The 19071-nt window shown below is 40.2% G+C and overlaps 1 protein-coding gene across 1 annotated transcript; it reads right to left on the reverse strand.

The window, feature by feature from the left end:
* Positions 1 to 51: 51 nt before the first annotated feature.
* On the reverse strand, positions 52 to 16635 carry COMMD9 (COMM domain containing 9). The gene is made up of 6 exons (XM_036891856.2): positions 16363 to 16635; positions 6197 to 6322; positions 4287 to 4426; positions 2916 to 2950; positions 1933 to 2036; positions 52 to 840 (listed from the first exon to the last, which is right to left on the reverse strand). The coding sequence occupies exons 1-6, from the start codon at positions 16411 to 16413 to the stop codon at positions 700 to 702; spliced, it is 597 nt and encodes a 198-aa protein (XP_036747751.2). The 5' UTR covers positions 16414 to 16635; the 3' UTR covers positions 52 to 699.
* Between the last annotated feature and the right edge of the window lie 2436 nt (positions 16636 to 19071).

A 19071-nucleotide genomic window follows, 5' to 3' on the forward strand; every position in this document is an offset into this window, starting at 1 on the left:
ACTGACAATGTGAGCTAAGGACAGAAGCTATAGGATGCATGACCAGAATCATCAAGTTTTTAGAACTGTTGTTTATTTCCAATAATTCCTACTTCTTCACCCTGGAGTGGCTGTATTTTATCAAGGAAGGGGCTTCTGACTTCATGAAAAAGGGAACCAGCATCCCTTTCAGATTCCCTGAGGGAGTCGGGAGGGCTCTGGACTTAGGACACTGTGGTGGCCCTGCTCTGTGGCATCTGTCTGCTTCCCTGACAGAGAGGGAGGCAATGCTGGCAGCACCCACCCAATTCCCTCTATGGGTTCCAGGGGTGGAAATGAACTAATCGGAACTAATGCTGCAAAGGAACTTGTTAGACAAGCTCCACAATGTGGGGCTGAGTTTTTCCAACCAGTCACGAAGAGGCAGCTGGTGCAGCAAATGCCACACTGCCACAGCAGCAACCGAGTCAGACACAGAGCCCTACAATGATGAAGCTTCTGCTCAGCAGCTTCAGAAAGAGAAAAACAATGAGTGGGGAGAACAGCAATGGGCCATGGCTGCTCCTCTCAATCCAACCGTGCCTTCTGGATGGCAGCCCATCTCCATCCCCGCTGACCCTCCTGCTGGCGGCTGCAGCCACCAGGGCGGTCTGCGTGTTGGCAGGGGCTCCACGGACGCCAAGCTGCTGGGCACAGCAGTGGGGCAGGCAGCTGGCTGCGTCATTTGTTGGCCACAGCGGAAAGCTGGTCTCGGATGCGGCCCAGCCCATCTAACATAGTGTCCAGAGTTTCCTTATTCAGCTCCATGGTGACGGCTGAGATGGACGGTTTGTCTCCACACAGACTGGGATCTTCCTGGATCTGAAAAAAGAACATGGCCCAAGTCATAGCTGCCTCTCTCCCTATCAGCCTGTGGGTGAGCCCTGGACACACGAGCTCTACCCCCTTCTGTTGCACCTCTGAGAAGCCCTTTGCTGAGCCACAGAGTCTGAGTCCTGGATCCACTAAGCAAATGGGGAGAGACAAGGACTGCCTCAGAGGCTTGGGTCAGCTGCTGTTTGCCACGATGGTCCAGAGCAGGTATCAGAGAAGCTGAGGCTCACTCACCCCAACCCCTAACTCTTGGCATTCAAGTGAGAAAACACCACATGGCCCACACCGGTGCTTTACACAGTGGGCTCTAGGGGTACATAAGCATCCACTCCTATGTGAGAAAAATATTACAACTTCTAGCAACTTCTGGTTATAGCTATTTGTATCTTTAAAAAAAGTAAGGTTTATTAATGTTTTAAAGCTTAGTTGTTAGAAGCACTGTTTTCATTTTCTTAGAGGTGTTGAGTTTCTGGGTTGTCTGGTTAAGTAAATACAGCTTATGTTACTTAGTTTTAACTAAGTGGACCCTAAAATGGATATGCAGCTTAAAAGGATTCCTGAAAAGAACTGTTAAGGTGAAGACAACAGCAGTGAGGCAAAAGCGTGGGAACAAGGAAGAACTGACACTTCTCTGCCTGGTAACAGGAGCTCTTGGTCGGCCACATTACACATAGTGATGGCCCGATCGTATTGGACAAGTAGTTCGCTAAAAATACCAAAATTATCAAGAAGGCAATTTGAAATCTGAATGCATGCTCCTATTGTTAAAGCTAAACTTTCTTGTAAGTGTATAAGGTTACCTGTAGGGACTAGAAAACTATTTTTAAAATTGATGTTTTGTATTTGTCTTATTTCAAATTTCTACTTTTAGTAGATGTTTTATTATGTCTGTAATAGGTTAATACAGTAATGTACATATACTTTGTAAATAAACAACACATTTGTGGGGATGCTAAACTTTTTTAATTTATGGGGTTAGAGATCCCCAAACTTTGAAGTCTGGTATTTTCAATGGCCCACAGAGGTAACAAGCTGCCGCTGTCCCTTCTTTCCTTCTAATGAGCATGACAGTGACTATACCTTCATCTGGAGCAGGCAGGTGGGGACAGCCATGCGGCTGACGCTGTCTGAGGAGGTTTTGATATCCACTCTCCAGTCCAGGTCAACCAGGCGCGGCAGAGAGACTGTGGAAGAGAAAGCTCAGCTTACAGCTCCCTCCAGCCACACATACCAAGCTTTTACTCTAAGCAGGCCGCTCTAAGTTCTGTACCTGTGTAATACATTTTATCCACACAGCAAGTCTCTAAGGGAGGCAGACAGACAGACAGGGTCCATGACCCCACAGCAAGTCACGGGCCTTACCTACCACTGTTCCAGGCCACCAGTACGTAGGACTGACTCATGGCGGGAAGCATCTCCAGGCCTCTGCCTGAACACACAACCCTCCAGACAGCGGGACAAAATGAGAAATGATACAAGGGAGAGGTGCCTCATCTTAAGAGGATGGGGCTTGAGTCTTAGGAATGTGTAGCTTCAACAACAGTGGAAGGAGCTTTAGTTTGAGACAGAGTTGGCTTGAATACAGGTTCTACCACTTGTCTGACCACTGAGCCTCTGTTTCCTCATCTGTAAAATGGAGATCATCTTGGCCTAGCTCACAGGACTATTGGGAGGACTAAATGAGTTAATGCAGGTAGAGCTCTTCGGCACTGTGACTGGTTCAGGGTAAGTTTAGTGACTATTTATTAAACACCCACTTTTGTTCAATTTTTCAAAATAATTTCACTTATGGTTAATTTTTTTTCTAATGGAAATATAATTGTTTTAAGTACTTAACTTTCTGCTTTGGATATTTCTGTGTGATTGTTTTAAACAACTATATTACATTAAGTTTATGATAAAAAATATTTTTAAATGCAATTAAAAAAGACACAACACATACTGTTTGGCTTGGGATTAGGTTAACTCACTTTGAGTTTTGGTTAAAAACTCTGGCCACCTGGCAGACTGAGAGCCAAGGCTGGGAGGAGGCAGGGGGAAGAGGCAGGCTTACTGGTACTCACTCTGATTTGCTTGGGCCTCAGTTCTCCAAGTGGATCTGTTTAAGAGTGAAAAATAAGGAAAAATAATGGAAAGAAGATGAGAATTGAGTCTTCTGGTAATGAGAGAGGCCCATGGGCCTCTTCTGTGATCTTCCAAATGTAATCACTTCCTGACAGGAGAGGACCATAGACACACCTCCCTCCAAGAAGCAGTTTTTAGTTTACCAAGGTCAGTGATGTTAAGGTTGTAAGTGCTGTTAGTAGTTTCATCAAAGGAAAAAAAAAGAGAAGGCTTAATGCATTGTAATCTTATTGCGCCACTGCTCTCAAAGACAAAACAGAGAAAAGGTCAACCGATTCTCTTTTTATTGAGCATCTACTACAAAAAGTATTGTATCTTATGCAAAACACATCCAAACAGGCCTGTCTAATGCTATGACAAATAGCATCATAATGAGATGCCAAAAAGAGTCAGAAGAAAATGTGCTCACATGAAAGTTTCTAAATAACTAACAACCACTGGTAGGTAGGCATGATCTATTATTACTACCAGAGAGGTCTGTTCCAGCTTGTTGCTAACCAGGAATTAATCAGTTCTGCTTAAGTTTTAAGTATCTAAAAGGATTTGCCAGCCAGAAAACCCACAAATAATTCACAAAATAAATAAAAATGATCAATAAATATGTTGATGTTGAAAATGATATTTAACATCACTACTATCAAAGATATATAAATTGAAATGAAGTACCATTTGCCCTTTGTGAAACTGGAAAAACATGGGGAAAAAAAATCAGCTCAGTATTAATGAAGATGTGGAGAGAGCAGAATACTCCTTTCCTACTGGTGGAAAAATAGGTGGTGTAATCTTTCTGATGGTCAACTTGACAATATAAAAACAAAACTTCAATATCACCTTTAACCAAGTAAGGAAGTAATTAAGCAAGTGAACAGTTTCCATGATAAACTGTTCACTGAAGCAGAAACTGCAAATAACCTGAATAACCAACACTAAGGAATTTAATTAAATTATGCATAATTTCTTCATATAATGGAATATATTTAGACATTAAAAATATTGAAGGTAAATATTACTTGAAATATTATTAATGTAAATACTGTCAATTAAAAACAAACAAGTTATAAAATGGCCTTATCCCATTGTGTTAAAAACAACAAAACAACAACCTCTCTCTATATGTGTAAGTGGAAAATATAAACAAGTTATGAGGCTTCCCACTAAGTAAGTAATACTGCTAACCCTCTGGGTGGTAGAATAGTGTTTTTCTCCTTTTTACTTACCTGTGTTTGCTTTTCAAGAATGAACATATTATTTCTAGAACAAGAATGCAAAATATAAAGATTACAAAGATGTTTCAAGAAATGAACACTTACACGTGTTCTAGGATGATTTTTGTCAGCAGGTTTTTGAGGTTCTGGTGGAAATTTTCAGGAAAGAGAGCCAGAATCGCCTCAGCAGAGGACAGGTCCCGGAACACCACCAGCCTGGTGAGGCGGTGCAGAGCCTGGAGCAGCTGCAGGACAGATGGGGAGCCCTGGGCAGTGAGAAGTGGGGCCGGGGATAGGGACAGGGCTCTAAACCCCTACTGTTAGGAAGAGGGCCCGACAAACTCTCCAGTCACTCAAACTGAGTCCCATGCATCCTGAGGCCTTTGCTGCAGATGCTGATGCCCACATGCCTCAGCCCACCTCATAGTTCACCTGCTGTTTTAGAACACAGGTGTAGCTGCCTTTCACAGGAAGCTGTCAACCTGCCAGACATTCTCTGTTCATGGACAAAGGGTTATTAAGTCCCTTTCCTCCTGCACAGAATCTGACCTTCAGCTAACGTTCTAGCCTGTTCCCCAGGTAATGTGAGAGAAGTGGCAAGTCAGCTGTTACTAGGCAACAGGGCACTGGTCCGCTGCCTCTGGCCTGGGAGGGCTGCGTAAACACCAGGGCCCATGCTTTGGGCTTCCCTGAGCGTGGCTGCACACCTCTTGCCAGAACCTGAAGCTCTGCTTACTGAATGGCTACCAGAGGTGGCTTCTGTGGGGTTTAGGCTTTTAATCCAAGGTGGTAAGAGTTTCATATCCTTGCCCATAGGCTGTTACCTGGGAAGACAGAGAACAGCTCCAGGCCCGGTGTCGGGATTCAGCCCAGGGAAGAGGAGTGCTGACACTGCCCTGCCAGGATGCTGTGTTCTACCCTATGTCCTTCCAAGTGAATCTGTAGCCCAGTGTGGCCTATGGTTGTCTTGAGAATATAAAAGTGTTTAGGTGATTCTAAGAAAACTCTCCAGAGGTGACTTTGTTTGCTTTAGGGCTTTTTGTATGGCCATGGGAGATTGCTCAGCTGCAGACAGGCACAACCCAGAGCTGAGGGACGTTAACCCTCCACCAATAAGGGGTGGGAGTTAGTGGATAAATGCCCCAACCTCCCTGCCCTCCTGGGTGACAATTCTGGAATGTGCTCCATGCGGTTTATGGGATCCTCCAGTTGCCTACAGCAGTAACTGCTCATTAACATATCTTCTCACTGGCTTCTCTCTCTTCTCTGTTTGATTTTTCCCCACTTTGTGCTTTCTGCGAACACCTCCCAAATAACTACTTGCAGCCAAGTCTCTGCCTCAGGGTCTACTTTTGGGGAAACCAAACTAAGTTTCCAACTCAATTCCATAAGCTTGCTTCTGCCTTTTACTGTTCTACTGCTGACTTTAGTGAACAAAGCTCCCAATTAAAATAACAGTAACATAAGCCTGTTTGGATGAGCTCCTGTTTTAGACACATATTTGCCCTGAAAAGAAAAGGCTGTGAGTGCTGTATATGCTGAGACATGCTTCCTCCTGGCCACAGCTGAGAACAGGTCAGAGCCCAGCAGCACGTCCTCCCTAATCATACTCAGGCCTCAGAGCTTCTGCCCAGTGACCCCTGAAATGCCCACCTAAGCTATCCAGCTGACAATTTAACAGCAATGCCAATTCATAGGTTGGGAAAGAAAAATCACAAAAAGGTTGGATTTTGTCCACACTGTCCAGGGACCAAGTCTAAAAAGGAAATGGTCAGGAGCTCTGAATCTGGGTATAGTTCTCCAAACCATGCTTCATTTGTCATAAGGAAGTGATGGTTCACAGACAAAAGCTTTGAAATTCACTAACATTAAAAAAAATCTATTTTTAAGTTTCCTGTAATGTCAGCAGACAAATGGGGGAAAATTTTCTTTGGACGTGGTAATGACTAGGGAAGTCAAGAAAGAGACTAATGAGTTGAGAAGCCAGTGGCCAAGTCACTGCTGCCCATACTTACTTGCTCTGCCTCCTCCTGGGTCACAGACAAGCTGGAACACGTCACGTCCAAGAGTTTTTTTGAGCCAAGGGCTGAGCTGGAAAAGCTTTCCTGGCACAGCTGTCTGACAACATCTTTCGAGGAGGCCTATGAATTCACAGATGGAAGACTCTGAAAATACATGTTTTAGAACCTAATATTGTCTTGGTCATGGTGCGACAACTTTGAAACTCATGATTTTAAGGTACGTTGGACACTTCCATTTCTGGGAAGATGGAGTAGGTAAAACTTTTCACTAAGCACAATTAAAGCTCCTGGGCACTAAATAGAACACAAATGTGAGACAACTCTGCAATGGGGAGAGAAGAGGGATCTGTGTGGACCTCGTGACCAAGGAAGGGCACAGCGGTAAGCTCCACTGGTCTCCTTGCTCGTTTATCCCAGACTCTGAGCTGATGAAAAGGCAACCCAGTGTGCCAATGCCTGCCAATCAAACACAAGACAAAACCCTCTGACAAATATGGGCTCTCTCTAGCCAATGGAATGAGGAAGGTGTAGCTTAGCAGGACCAAAAACCTCCAGACCATCACTGCTTACTCCAGTCAAACACCACAGAAAAAAACTGTGGCTCCACTCCCACCTGTATCAGCAAAAGCTGAGTGGGGAGCACAGGGTTCCACCCTTGTGAGGCTGTAATAATGCATCCCAACGCCCCCACCAAGGTGGTATCAGAGAAGGGATCTCCTTCTCCACCAGCTGATAACAAATCCCACCACCCTTTCGTATTAGTAGAAACTACATGAAGCTAGAACTTCCACTCCTGGCCAGTAGTAACAAGGAACTCCCACTTCTGGGTGTCAACAGGAGCAAGTGCAGAACCTGGACTTAAAACATAGGATTTAAATAAGATACAGTCTCAAAATATAGTATGAAAGTGTCCAGGTTTCAAGTGTCCAATATTCACTCATACTAGAAACCAGTAAGATCTCAAACAGAATTAAAAAATACAATCTTTAGATGCCAACATCAAAATGATAGATATTAAAATCATCTAAGATTTTTTTTTTTTTAATTTTTTTTATTGAAGGGTAGTTGACAACAGCATTGCATTACATTAGTTTCAGGTGTACAACACAGCGACTCAACATTTATATACATGATATTTCTAGGTACCAGCTATCACCATACCAAGTTGTTACAATATTTTGACTATATTCCTTATGCTATACATTACATCCCGGTTACTTATTTATTTTACAATTGGAAGTGTGTTTATATATATATATATATATATTGTGAGGGCATCTCTCATATTTATTGATCAAATAGTTGTTAACCACAACAAATCTCTGTATAGGGGAGTCAATACTCAATGCACAATCATTAATCCACCCCAAGCCCAATTTTCGTCAGTCTCCAATCTTCTGATGCATAATGAACAAATTCTTACATGGAGTACAAATTCTTACATAGTGAATAAGTTACATGGTGAACAGTGCAAGGGCAGTCATCACAGGAGCTTTCGGTTTTGTTAATGCATTATGAACTATACACAGTCAGTTCAAATATGAATATTCATTTGATTTTTAAACCTGATTTATATGTGGAAACCACATTTCTCTATTATTATTATTTTTAATAAAATGCTGAAGTGGTAGGTAGATACGAGATAAAGGTAGAAAACAGAGTTTAGTGTTGTAAGAGAGCAAATGTAGATGATCAGGTGTGTGCCTGTAGACTATGTGTTAATCCGAGCTAGACGAGGGCAATAAACATCCATGTATGCAGAAGATTTCTCTCAGAACATGAGGGGGGAGGTTCTAAGCCTCACCTCTGCTGCTCCCCATTTTCTCACCAGATGGCCCCCTGCGACTGTGCCTGTCTTAGGTTGTTCCTCCCTTGAGGAATCTTACCCGTCTCTGGCTAACCAGTCATCTTCCGGGGCCATACAGGGAAATGTTAAGTTGGTAAGTGAGAGAGAAGCCTTATTGTTTGAAAAGGTTAGCTTTTTACTTCTTTGCATATTTATGCCCTGTGGCTTCTATGCCCAGCATTTGTCTTGAGGTGTCTTTACCACTTGGAAGAATTATGATACTCGGTAAATTCGACCTGTGGCACGAGTTCTATTTAAAGGTTGTGATTGGGTAGGAAGAAGAAAAGCTACAGAAGTAGCAGGCAGAAGAAAACCTGGGAAGATTGATTATTTCTTTGACATATCTTCTTGTAGAGTAACTTCAGCATGGATAGGTTTTAAACGACTAATTAAATTGTGCACACACATTAACATAATAGGAATATAGTTACCTAACCAAAGCATACCTGTAATTACCAGCCATCTCCAGTGAAACCAAGAAAACCAGTTAGGCACCTTAGGCATTTGTGAAAACTTATCTATGATATGGTGGATATTGTCCGACTGAACTTAAACAGTCTGAGAGAGTTCAGATAAACTAGAACACCCCATTCCTGGGGACTGTTCATATCCCATATGTTCTTTTAACGATAAATAGTCTGTGGTTGTAAGAAAATCATCTAAGATTTTAAAGCAATGACAAAAACGCCTCAACAATTACAAACATGCTTGAAACAACAACAACAACAAAATCAAAGGTCTCAGCAAAGAAATAGAAGACACAAAGAAGAACGAAATGGAAACTTTAGCACTGAAAAATACAGTAACCAAAATAAAAAGTTGGTAGATGGGCTCAGGATCACAATGGAAATGGGAGAGGAAAGAATCAGAACTAGAAGACAAGACATTAGAAATTACCCAATATGAACAACTAAGAAAACAGACTAAAAATAACACAGAGCCTCAGGGATCTATAGAAATGTAACAAAAAAGTCAAATCTAAAAATCTAATTCATGGCTTTAAAGTCCTAGAAGGAAAGGTTAGAAGAGGACATAACTGAAAAAGCACTCAAAGAAATAATGGCTAAACCCTTTCCAAGTTTATCTGGACATATAACTGTATATGCTCAAGACCCTAAGGAAATCTCAAACAGGATAAATCTAAAGAAATTCATGCCAAGACACATTATAATTAAGCTTCTCTAAAGACAAAGAAAAAAAATCATGAAAGCAGTGAGAGAGAAACAATACCTTATATGAGGGAAAAACAACTAGAATGATAGCAGATTTAACATCAGAAGCCATGGACTCAAGAAAGAAGTGGCACAATATTTTTCTGATGCTGAAAGGAAAGAACTGTCAACCTGTAATTCTACACCCAGCAAAAATATTCTTCAGGAATAAGGAAATCAAGACCTTCTCAGATGAAGGAAAAATGAGAAAAAAATGTCACAAGACCTACCTTAAAAGAGTGGTTAAAAGTTTGATTAACAGAAAGGAATAAAAAAAGGAACTTTGGAACCTGAGAAAGAAGGACAGAACATGACAAACAAACACATGGGTAAACACAACATGCTTTCCTTTTCCTCTTGAGTTTTTAAATTCTGTTTCAAAGTTGAAGCGAAAATTAAACCCCTGTCCATTACAGTTCTAAATGTAAAGGAAATACTTAAGACAATTATCGATTAGGGAAGGGATATAAAGGGAGCTGAGATTACTGCACTTCACTTTAATAAAATTATGCCAGTGATAGATTGTGATGTTATGTGTATGTAAATTTAATAACTAGAACAATCACTACAAAGGTTATAAAAAGAAATGCATTTATTTTATTTTTGTTGAAGTGTCACTGATATACAATCTTACAATGATTTCAAGTATACAGCACAGTGGTTCAACAGTTACCCATATTATTAAATCCTTACCTCCCACTAGTGCGGTTGCTGTCTATCAACATAGGAAGATGTTACAGAATTATTGGCTATATTCTCCATGCTATACTACCATCCCTGTGACCAACTTATATTATGATGGAAAATTTTTGTGCCCTTTTAACCCCTGGACACTCCTCACCCACCCACCCCAACCCCTCCCCATGGTAACCACCAGTCACTTTTCAGTGTCTCTGAGTACTGCTCTTTTGTTCACTTTGTTTTTGTTTTTATACTCCACAAAGAAGTGAAATCACAGTATTTGTCTTTCTCCACCTGGTTTAAGGAAATGTATTTTTAAAATGCAGGTAAATCAAAACAGAGTAACAAAAATGTTCATATAGCCCATAGGAAGGCAGAAAAAAAAACCAACAACAAAATAAAGAGGACAGAAAAATAAAATAACCGAAATTAAAGGGAACACTTAATCTCTAACATATAATTACGATAACTGTAAAAGGTCTAAATATGTCAATTAAAAGATGGAAATTGTCAGAGTGTATAAAAAATATGACTCAATTAAATGCTGTCTATAAGACACTCCATTCAAATACAATGATAGAGACAGGTTAAAAGTAAAAGCATGTTTTCATTAATCAAAGGAAAGGAAGAGTGGCTACAGTAACATCAGATAAAGCAGATTTCACAGCAAAGAAAATTACAGAGATGGACACTGTGTAAATATAAAAGTTTCCATCTACCAAGAAGACATCATAAATGTGTATATAACCTGCAAGAGAGTATATGAAGCAAAATCAGACAAAACTGAAGGGAGAAATTGACAAATCAACAAGCATTGTTGGAGACTTCAAAACCCTTCTTTCAACAATTGATGAAGCAACTAGAAAGATATTCAGTAGGACAAGACACTCAACACCACCATCAATCAATCTCATTGACATTTATGGAATACTACCCAGCAGCAACAGAATACACATTCTTTCCAAGTGCCCAATGAGCATACACTAAGATAGATCATATTATGAGCCACAAAACAAACTTCAACAGATTTAAAAGAACTGAAATCATACAGAATGTGTTCTTAGTGACAATGGAATCAAACTAGAAATCAGTAACAGAAAGATGACAAGAAAATGTCCATCCACTTGGAAACTGAACACACTTCCAAATAAATCTACAGATCAAAGAGGAAGTCTCAAGGGAAATTTAAAAAATTACAATGAGTGAATGAAAACAAAAAAAACAACATACTAAAATATCTGAGACACAGCCAAGAGTGTTGAGAGAAAAATGTAAAGTATTAAATACGTACATTAGAAAAGAGGAAAAGTCTCAAATCAATAATCTAAGCCCCCACCTCAAGAACCTAGGAGCAAACCAAGAAACTGAAGACAGAAAAAAGGGAACTCACTGGCACGAAGAACTGCTTCTTCAAAACTATCAATAAAACTGACAATCCTTTAGCAAGACTGGCAAAGTTAAAAAGAGAGGAAACACAGATTACCAATATCAGGAACGAAACGGCATAATCGCTACAGACCCTGCAGATTTTGAAAGGAAAATAAGGGAATAACTACAAACAACTCTCTATATAAATTTGACAGCCTAAACAAAATGGATCAACTCCTCAAAAAAACACAAACTACCACAACTCTCCCAATATGAAATGCATAATTTAAATAGCTCTATAACTATTTAACTATTAAGAAAATTGAACTGTAATTTTTAGACTCTCCAAAAGGTAATCTCCAGGCCCAGATGGTTTTACTAGAGAATTCTAACATTTAAAGAAAGAATTAAGTAATTCTACACAATCTTTTCTAGAAAACAGTAAAGGAACACTTCCCAATTCATAAAGGTAGTATTTACTACTTCATAAAGCTAGTATTATACCCTGATATGACACCAAAATGAGATAAAGACTATATAAAAAAAAAAACCAAATCAAGTACAAATAATCCTCATAAAAACAGATATAAAAGTTCTTAACAAATTATTAGTAAATAGAATCCAGCAATATATAAAAGAATTATTACTATAACCAGTTGTTTATTTATTCCAGCGATGCAAGGCTGGTTCAGTATTTGAAAACCTATGTAATCCACCATATTAACAGGCTACAGAAAAAAATCACATGGTATCAGTCAATGCAGAAAAAGCAGTTCACAAATTCAACATCCAATTCTCAATGAACTTTTCATAAAATTAGGAATAGCCGGGACCTTCCATAACCTGACACACAGCATATACAAAAACAAAAAAACCCAAAACACCTGGAGATAACATTATACTTAATGGTTAAAGACTGAAGTTGGGAACAAGGCAAGGACTTCTGCTCTCATCCAACACAGTGCTGAAAATTCTAGCCACTGAAGTAAGGCCTCCCTGCCCCCCAAACAACCCCCCAAAAAACAAAGGAAGGAAGGAGATAGGGAGGGAAGGAAGAAGAAAGGGGTATGCCAATCAGGAAGGAAGAAATAAAAGCGTCCCTATTTGCACATAACATGATCCTGTACACAGAAAGTCTCAAAGAATGTACAGAAAAACTACAGAAAAGTGACTTCAGTAAGTTTGCAGAAACAAAATGCACATACAAAAAATCAGTTGTATTTCTATATACTAGCAATGAACATGTGGACACTGGAATTGAAAATACAGTATCATTTGCAATTGTTCAGAAAGAGAAATACTTAGATATAAATCTAACAAAACATGTACAGGACTTGTATGCTGAAAATTACAACACACAAGAAGGAAATCAAAGAATAAATAGGTAGACATATCATGATCATGATTGGAAGATTCACTAAATATGTCAATTATTCCCTAATTGAGATACAAATTTAATGCAATTCCTATCAAAATCTTAGCAAGCTTTTTTTTACATATAGCCAAGATCATTCTAAAATTTACATAGGAAAGCAAAGGAACTAAACTAGCTAAAACAATTTTGATAAGGAATGAAGAAGGAGGAATCAGTCTATCTTATTTCAAGATTATACAGCTATGGCAATAAAAACTGTATTATCAGAAGGATAAACAAATAGATCATTGGAACAAAATAGAGAACTATGAAATACGACTCACACAAACACGACCCACTGATTATTCACAAAGTTGCAGAAGTAATTCAATGGAGGAAAGACAGCTTTCTGAACAATTGGACATTCATAGGCAAGAAGAAAAAGAAAAAAATCTCAAACTCTCACACACCTTATACAAAATTAACTCAAAATCAATGATGGACTTAAACACAAAATATAAGTAAATGTAAAACTATAACTTACAGAAAAAACCTGAAAATTTGTAGATCTATTTAGCAAAGAGTTCTTAGACTTAAGACCAAAAACAATTCACAAAGGACATAATTTTTGATAAACTGTACCTCAGAAAAATAAAAAATTCGCTCTGCAAAAGCTCCTGTTATGGGCTGAATTGTGTCCTACTAAAATTCATATTTTGAAGTCCTAAGCCCCAGTACCTCAAAATGTGACCTCATATAGAAATAAGATGGTTGCAGATGTAATTAAGATGAGGTCATAGAGTGGACCCTATTCCAATGTGACTGGTGTCCTTATTAAAAGAGGAAATTTAGACACAGAGATGCAAACAGGGAGAATGCCACATGCAGGTGAATGTAGAGATCAACAAGCCAAGGTACACTAAATATTGTCAAAACCCAACAGAAGCCAGGAGAGAGGCATGGAACAAGTTGTCCTCACAGCCCTCAGAAGGAATCGACCTGATTTGTTTGACATGTGTAAGGGCCAAAACAATCTCTTAACAAATATTTGAAAGAGTGTAAGACTGAAAGGGAGGTACTTCATAGGGTTTTGTTAAGAACCAAACAAAATTATGGATTGGAATTAGTTAACTTCTGACTTTCCCTGTAGAAGATGGGACAGCTTTTGTCTTCCTTCAGAATCAAGGAAGATGCCTTGATCTCAGACTTCTGGCCTCCAGAACTGACAGATGATAAATTTCTGTTGTTTAAGCCACCACGTTTGTGGTACTTTGTTATGAAAGACCTAGCAAATTAATACACTCTATGAAGAGAATGAAAAGTACAGACTAGGAGAAAATATCTGCAAACCACATCTCTGACAAAGGACTAGTATCTAGGATATACAAATAATCTCACAGCTAAAAAAGCAAACAATGCAATTAGAATATGGGCAGAAACTAAGATATTTCACTGAAGAAGATATATGGTAAATGAGTATGTGGAAATATGTCCAACATTATTAACCATTAGGGAAATTCAAATTTAAACCACAATGATATAAATACACACCTATCAGAAGGGCTCAAGTAAAATATAGTGATGACAACAAATGCTGGCAAGGATGGGAAGGAACTGGATCACCCATACATAGCTGGTGGGAATATAGAGTGGTACAGCCCCTCAAAAACAGTCTGGTAGTTTCTTTTTAAAAAAACCCATGAAACATGAAACTACTAATTAATCCACCAATTGCACTTCTGGGCAATTATTTCAGAGAAATAAAGAGTTGTGTTCACACAAAAACCTGTACACAAATGTTTATAGCAGCTTATAATAGCAAAGCACCGGAAGAAATCTGTCTTACCATGGAATATGGCTCAGCAATAAAAAAGGAACTATTTATGCACACAATGTGGATGAATCTCCAGAGAACTAGGCTAAGTGAAAAAAGCTAATCCCCAAATGTTACATACTGTATGATTCCATTTATGTAACATTCCTGAAATGACAAAATTACAGAAATGAAGCACAAAGTTGTGAATGCCTGGCAGCTATCAGTGGTAGGAGCCTTTGTAGTCCACAGACTAGAACTATAGTTTAGCTTAAGGAGGGATAAGGGCACAGGGGAAATGGGCATGACTACAGAAGAGCAACATGAAGGATCCTGTGGTGATGGAAGTGTTCTGTATCTTGACTATATCAATATCTGTGTCCTGGCTGTGAAATCGTACTATAGTTTTGCAAGATGTCACCACTGGGGGAAACTGGGTAAAGGGCAAATGGGGTCTCTCTGTATTTTTTTACAACTGCATGTAAATCGCTATCTCAAAATTAAAAGTTTAAGTAATTTTTTAAAGAAGAAAGTATACAGGACATAGAAACGAAAATGAATTAACTAATTATGTATTGCTACATAATGGCAAGCAAAAGAAGTCAGACACAAAAAAGTATATCCTGTATGATTCCATTTATGTTAAGTTCAAACATGGGCAATATTGATGGGATCAGAAATAAGGATAGTAGTTACTATAGGGAAGGACAGTGAGGGTGGTAATGAAGGAATAGACTTCAGCATACTGGTAATGTTTCATTTTTTGATTGTGGTGATTAATGGGTATGCAATAAATGATTGAGCTGTACACTTATGATGTGCACTGTTCTGTGTTACACACTTTTTAAAAATTTCTTGCACAAATCTATAGTACGAACAGAGTATGGGGTGAGGTAGGGGGGCAGAGCAGCCAAAATGAGGGTGAACGGGGACTGAGAACTCTGGTTTTCCAATCCTGGCTTGGTTACTTCATTAATTCATGTAACAACTATTTACTGAGCACATAGTGTACGCAAGGCGTTGAGTATACACTTGTTGGGGATACATCTGTAAATAACATGAAGTAGATATTTTAGGGATAGATAATACATGTGAACACTGGGGAGACTGTTGATCCAAAAGAGGGACAATTGCAAGGACCAATGATGATGATGTATCACGAACTGCTGACTGTAATTAACTCAACCCTCTCCACCTGGAGTTTTAAAAAGCGGTCCCTCGTGAATCTTACATTCTTGTGAGAAAAACAACAGACAAATAGCTCACAATGTCAGCTTGTGACAAGTTCTAGGAAGGAAGATAAAGCACTCCCAACTCCTACAAGGGAAGTCCTTAGTTAAACTCCATCATTTTATTTGGTCCTTATAAAACCCTATGAAGTACCTCCCTTTCAACCTCATACTCTTTCAAATGATTGTCAGGAGAGTGTTCTGGCCCTGACACATGTCAAAGAAAGTACATTAAACCCGGGACTCAGAACACAGAATGCATATTTATCAGCAGAGGTCTGGGCGCTCACAGGGGAAAGGATATATCAACCATGGAGCGCAGAGGGGCTGTGGGATGAAACGGGGGTGCTGGAAATGAGGATCTAGCAATTATCACCCCAATACCGATCCCAAAAGACAGCCCCAGAGACCATTAGTAGGACACATTTGTACGCCTTCACGTCCATTGTCTGTTTCCTCACTATTCTGTTAGCGCGAACTTCATTTTGTTCCTGCTTCCAAAAAGCTCGTAAAGGAAAAACGACTTGCCCGGGGTCACACAGAGAGGTAGTGGCATAGTCGTCATTATAAATCAGGGTCCAATTATTCCCAATTCCTGCTCCACCCAAAGCCCTGGAACACAGGCCCGCCTGTCGCTGCCCCCAACCCTCTAATTTACCTTCAGCAGGCTCTGGAGCGCAGCGAAGCTCTCGGCAGTCACCGCGGCCATCTTTCCCGAGTCACGTGACCGCAGGACCCGGAGATGCTGGGTCACGTGGCTCGGCCGGCGCTGCGGGGCGTGCCGGGGGCTGTGGTCCTTCAGGGTGGCCGAGCTGCCGGGGTTCTGGCGCTGTGAGATGGGCCGCTGCCGCGTAGGGCACGGCCCTAGTGTGGCGCAGCCCGGGAAAGCTAGGACAGCGGGGTTTAGCGGACGCGAGCGCGGGATGGTTTTCAAGGGAGGAGTTTAGCTTGTCTCCTTACAGGGTTGGGGGAACCGGCTGATTTTCCCTAACCGTATGGATTGGCTGGCTAATTTGGAGAAGGCCCCTGCAGGTCTGACAAGCGCCTTGGAAACATATCTATTCAGGAATGATTAGCGTACCTGGCGGCTTGGAATTAAAATGTGGAACCTTAAGATAACAGTAGCTTTGGCCAACATCTTAACTACAACCTCGTGAGAGATTCTGAGCTGGAACACCCAGCCGAGCCGCTCCTAGATTTCTGCCTTCAAAAGCTGTATGATTATAAATATTTTTTTAAACTACCAAGGTTTTAGGTAATTTGTTACATGGCAATAATAACTAATACATGGAGTCGATAAAGCATAGGGGTTTTAGAAAACGATCTAAATTTGAATCTCAGCTCTGCATTTTACTAACTGTAATTTGAACAAATTCTTGAACACTGAGCCTCAGTTTCCACATGTGTAAAATGACGTTGATCATACCTACCTCAAAGAGCACAGGTGAGTGCTGGGCGCTGCCCTAGTGGGCGGGTACCCAGCTGTCCTTGCCCTGGGGGGCAGGTATGTTATGAGGGTATCCCCTGGGCTCCAGCAAGTGCCTTGTAAGGCCTGTGGCCCTGCACCACGTCGTCCCATTTTGGTAAAGCTGCCCAGGTTGCCTCTACCATATTGCACTTGAAGGTTTGTCTCTAGTCTGGAGCGCTTTCAGCAGCAATTCCTAAACAATAAATGTTTTCATGAGAAGGAACAGAACAGAATTCATTTTCATGATTTGGTCTTACTACCTGATTTTTGTTAGGCCTAATCTGATTTCTTTCCAATTCTGGGTATATGAATCTGTGCTTACTTTCATTTATTTAATGAACTTGCTATGTGCAAGGCTCCATTCTAAGCCTCTCACACTTAGCTACTTCCCATAACAATATGACAATCCTTTATGACACACACACACAGTACTATTATTTCCCCCCATTTTACATATGGGGAAACTGAGGCACAGAGAAGTTAAGTAACTTGTCCACAAACTAAGTAGTGTCAGATCCCAGATTCAAACTTGAGCAGTCCAGCTCCAGAGTCTGTGCTGTTAACACCAAGCTGTACATGTCTCCTTGTCTTCCCATAACTGAAAATTTATGCTTCCGTCTGGATGTCTGACTACCTTTCCCAGGGGGCAAGTACACTCTAAGGGTGTTCCTGGACAGTCAACCCAGTGGTATGGTGATAGACAAGATAACGAGTGGAAGGGGTACCTTGGGATTTGGAAGAAGACTCATGTTCAATTCCTGGCTCCTATGGACTTTTGGAAAGTTACTTCATCTCTCTGAACCTTTTTCCTTATCTGTAAAATGGGAACAATAACAAAAATACCTTTTGACCGTTAGGGGGAGCTCAAGGATGATTTATACCCGAAATGGGGAAGGATTATCTATATGGAGACTCCGTTCTAGCCACTGGCAGCACTAAAGAGCAGAGCTTTCTGTGTTAACAGGAAAATGTGGGCATTAGGGTGATAAATCATCTCAGTTTGCATAGGAATGAGGGATTTCCTGGCATGCAGGACTTCAGTGCTAGCACTAGGATTGTCCTGGGCAAAACAAGCTAGTTGGTCACCCTGGTTTGAGCCCTGAGCATTTGAGGAAAACCATCATTGTAGAGCTCTTGTTCTGTCTTCTCCATTGCGGCTGATGTGAAGAGAGTGTTATGGATGCAGAATTTTTTAATAAAAGACGATTTAAGGGCAGTAATCTTAGCTTTAGGGTTTTTTTTTTTAGTAATAGCTTTATTGAGGTGTAATTTATATATACAATTTTTCCACTTCAAGTGTACAGTTCAGTGAATTTTGGTATATTCACAATGTTGTGTAACCATCACCACAGTCAATTTTAGGACATATTTGCCACCCCAGACCCTTTAGCCATCATCCTACCAACCCTCTTCATCACACCCAGACTTAGGCAGCCATTCATCTCCTTTCTGTCTGTAGATTTGCCCCATCTGCACATTTCATGTAAATGGAATCGTAATATATGGGCATTTTATTAGTTTCTTCCACTTCGCCTAATGTTGTCATCCATGTTGTAGCATGTATCAGCACTTCATTCCTTTTGATTGCTAAATAATTTCCACTGTATAGATAAACCCCATTTTGTTTATCTACTCATCAGCTGATGGACATTCAGGTTGTTTCCCCCTTTAATCTATTATGAGCAATGCTGCTGTGAACACTCTTGAACAAACTTATGTGTAGCTTTATGTCTTCATTTCTCGTGGGGTACATACCCAGGAGTGAACTTGCTGGGTCATATATGGTAACTCTTGTGTTTAATTTCCTGAGGAACTGCCAGACTCCTTCCCAAAGTAGTCACACCATTTTATATGCCCATCAGCAATGTATAAGGGTTCTAGTTTCTTCATGTCCTCCCC

This window comes from Manis pentadactyla, chromosome 9, assembly GCF_030020395.1.
Source record: "Manis pentadactyla isolate mManPen7 chromosome 9, mManPen7.hap1, whole genome shotgun sequence".
Lineage (NCBI taxonomy): Eukaryota > Metazoa > Chordata > Mammalia > Pholidota > Manidae > Manis > Manis pentadactyla.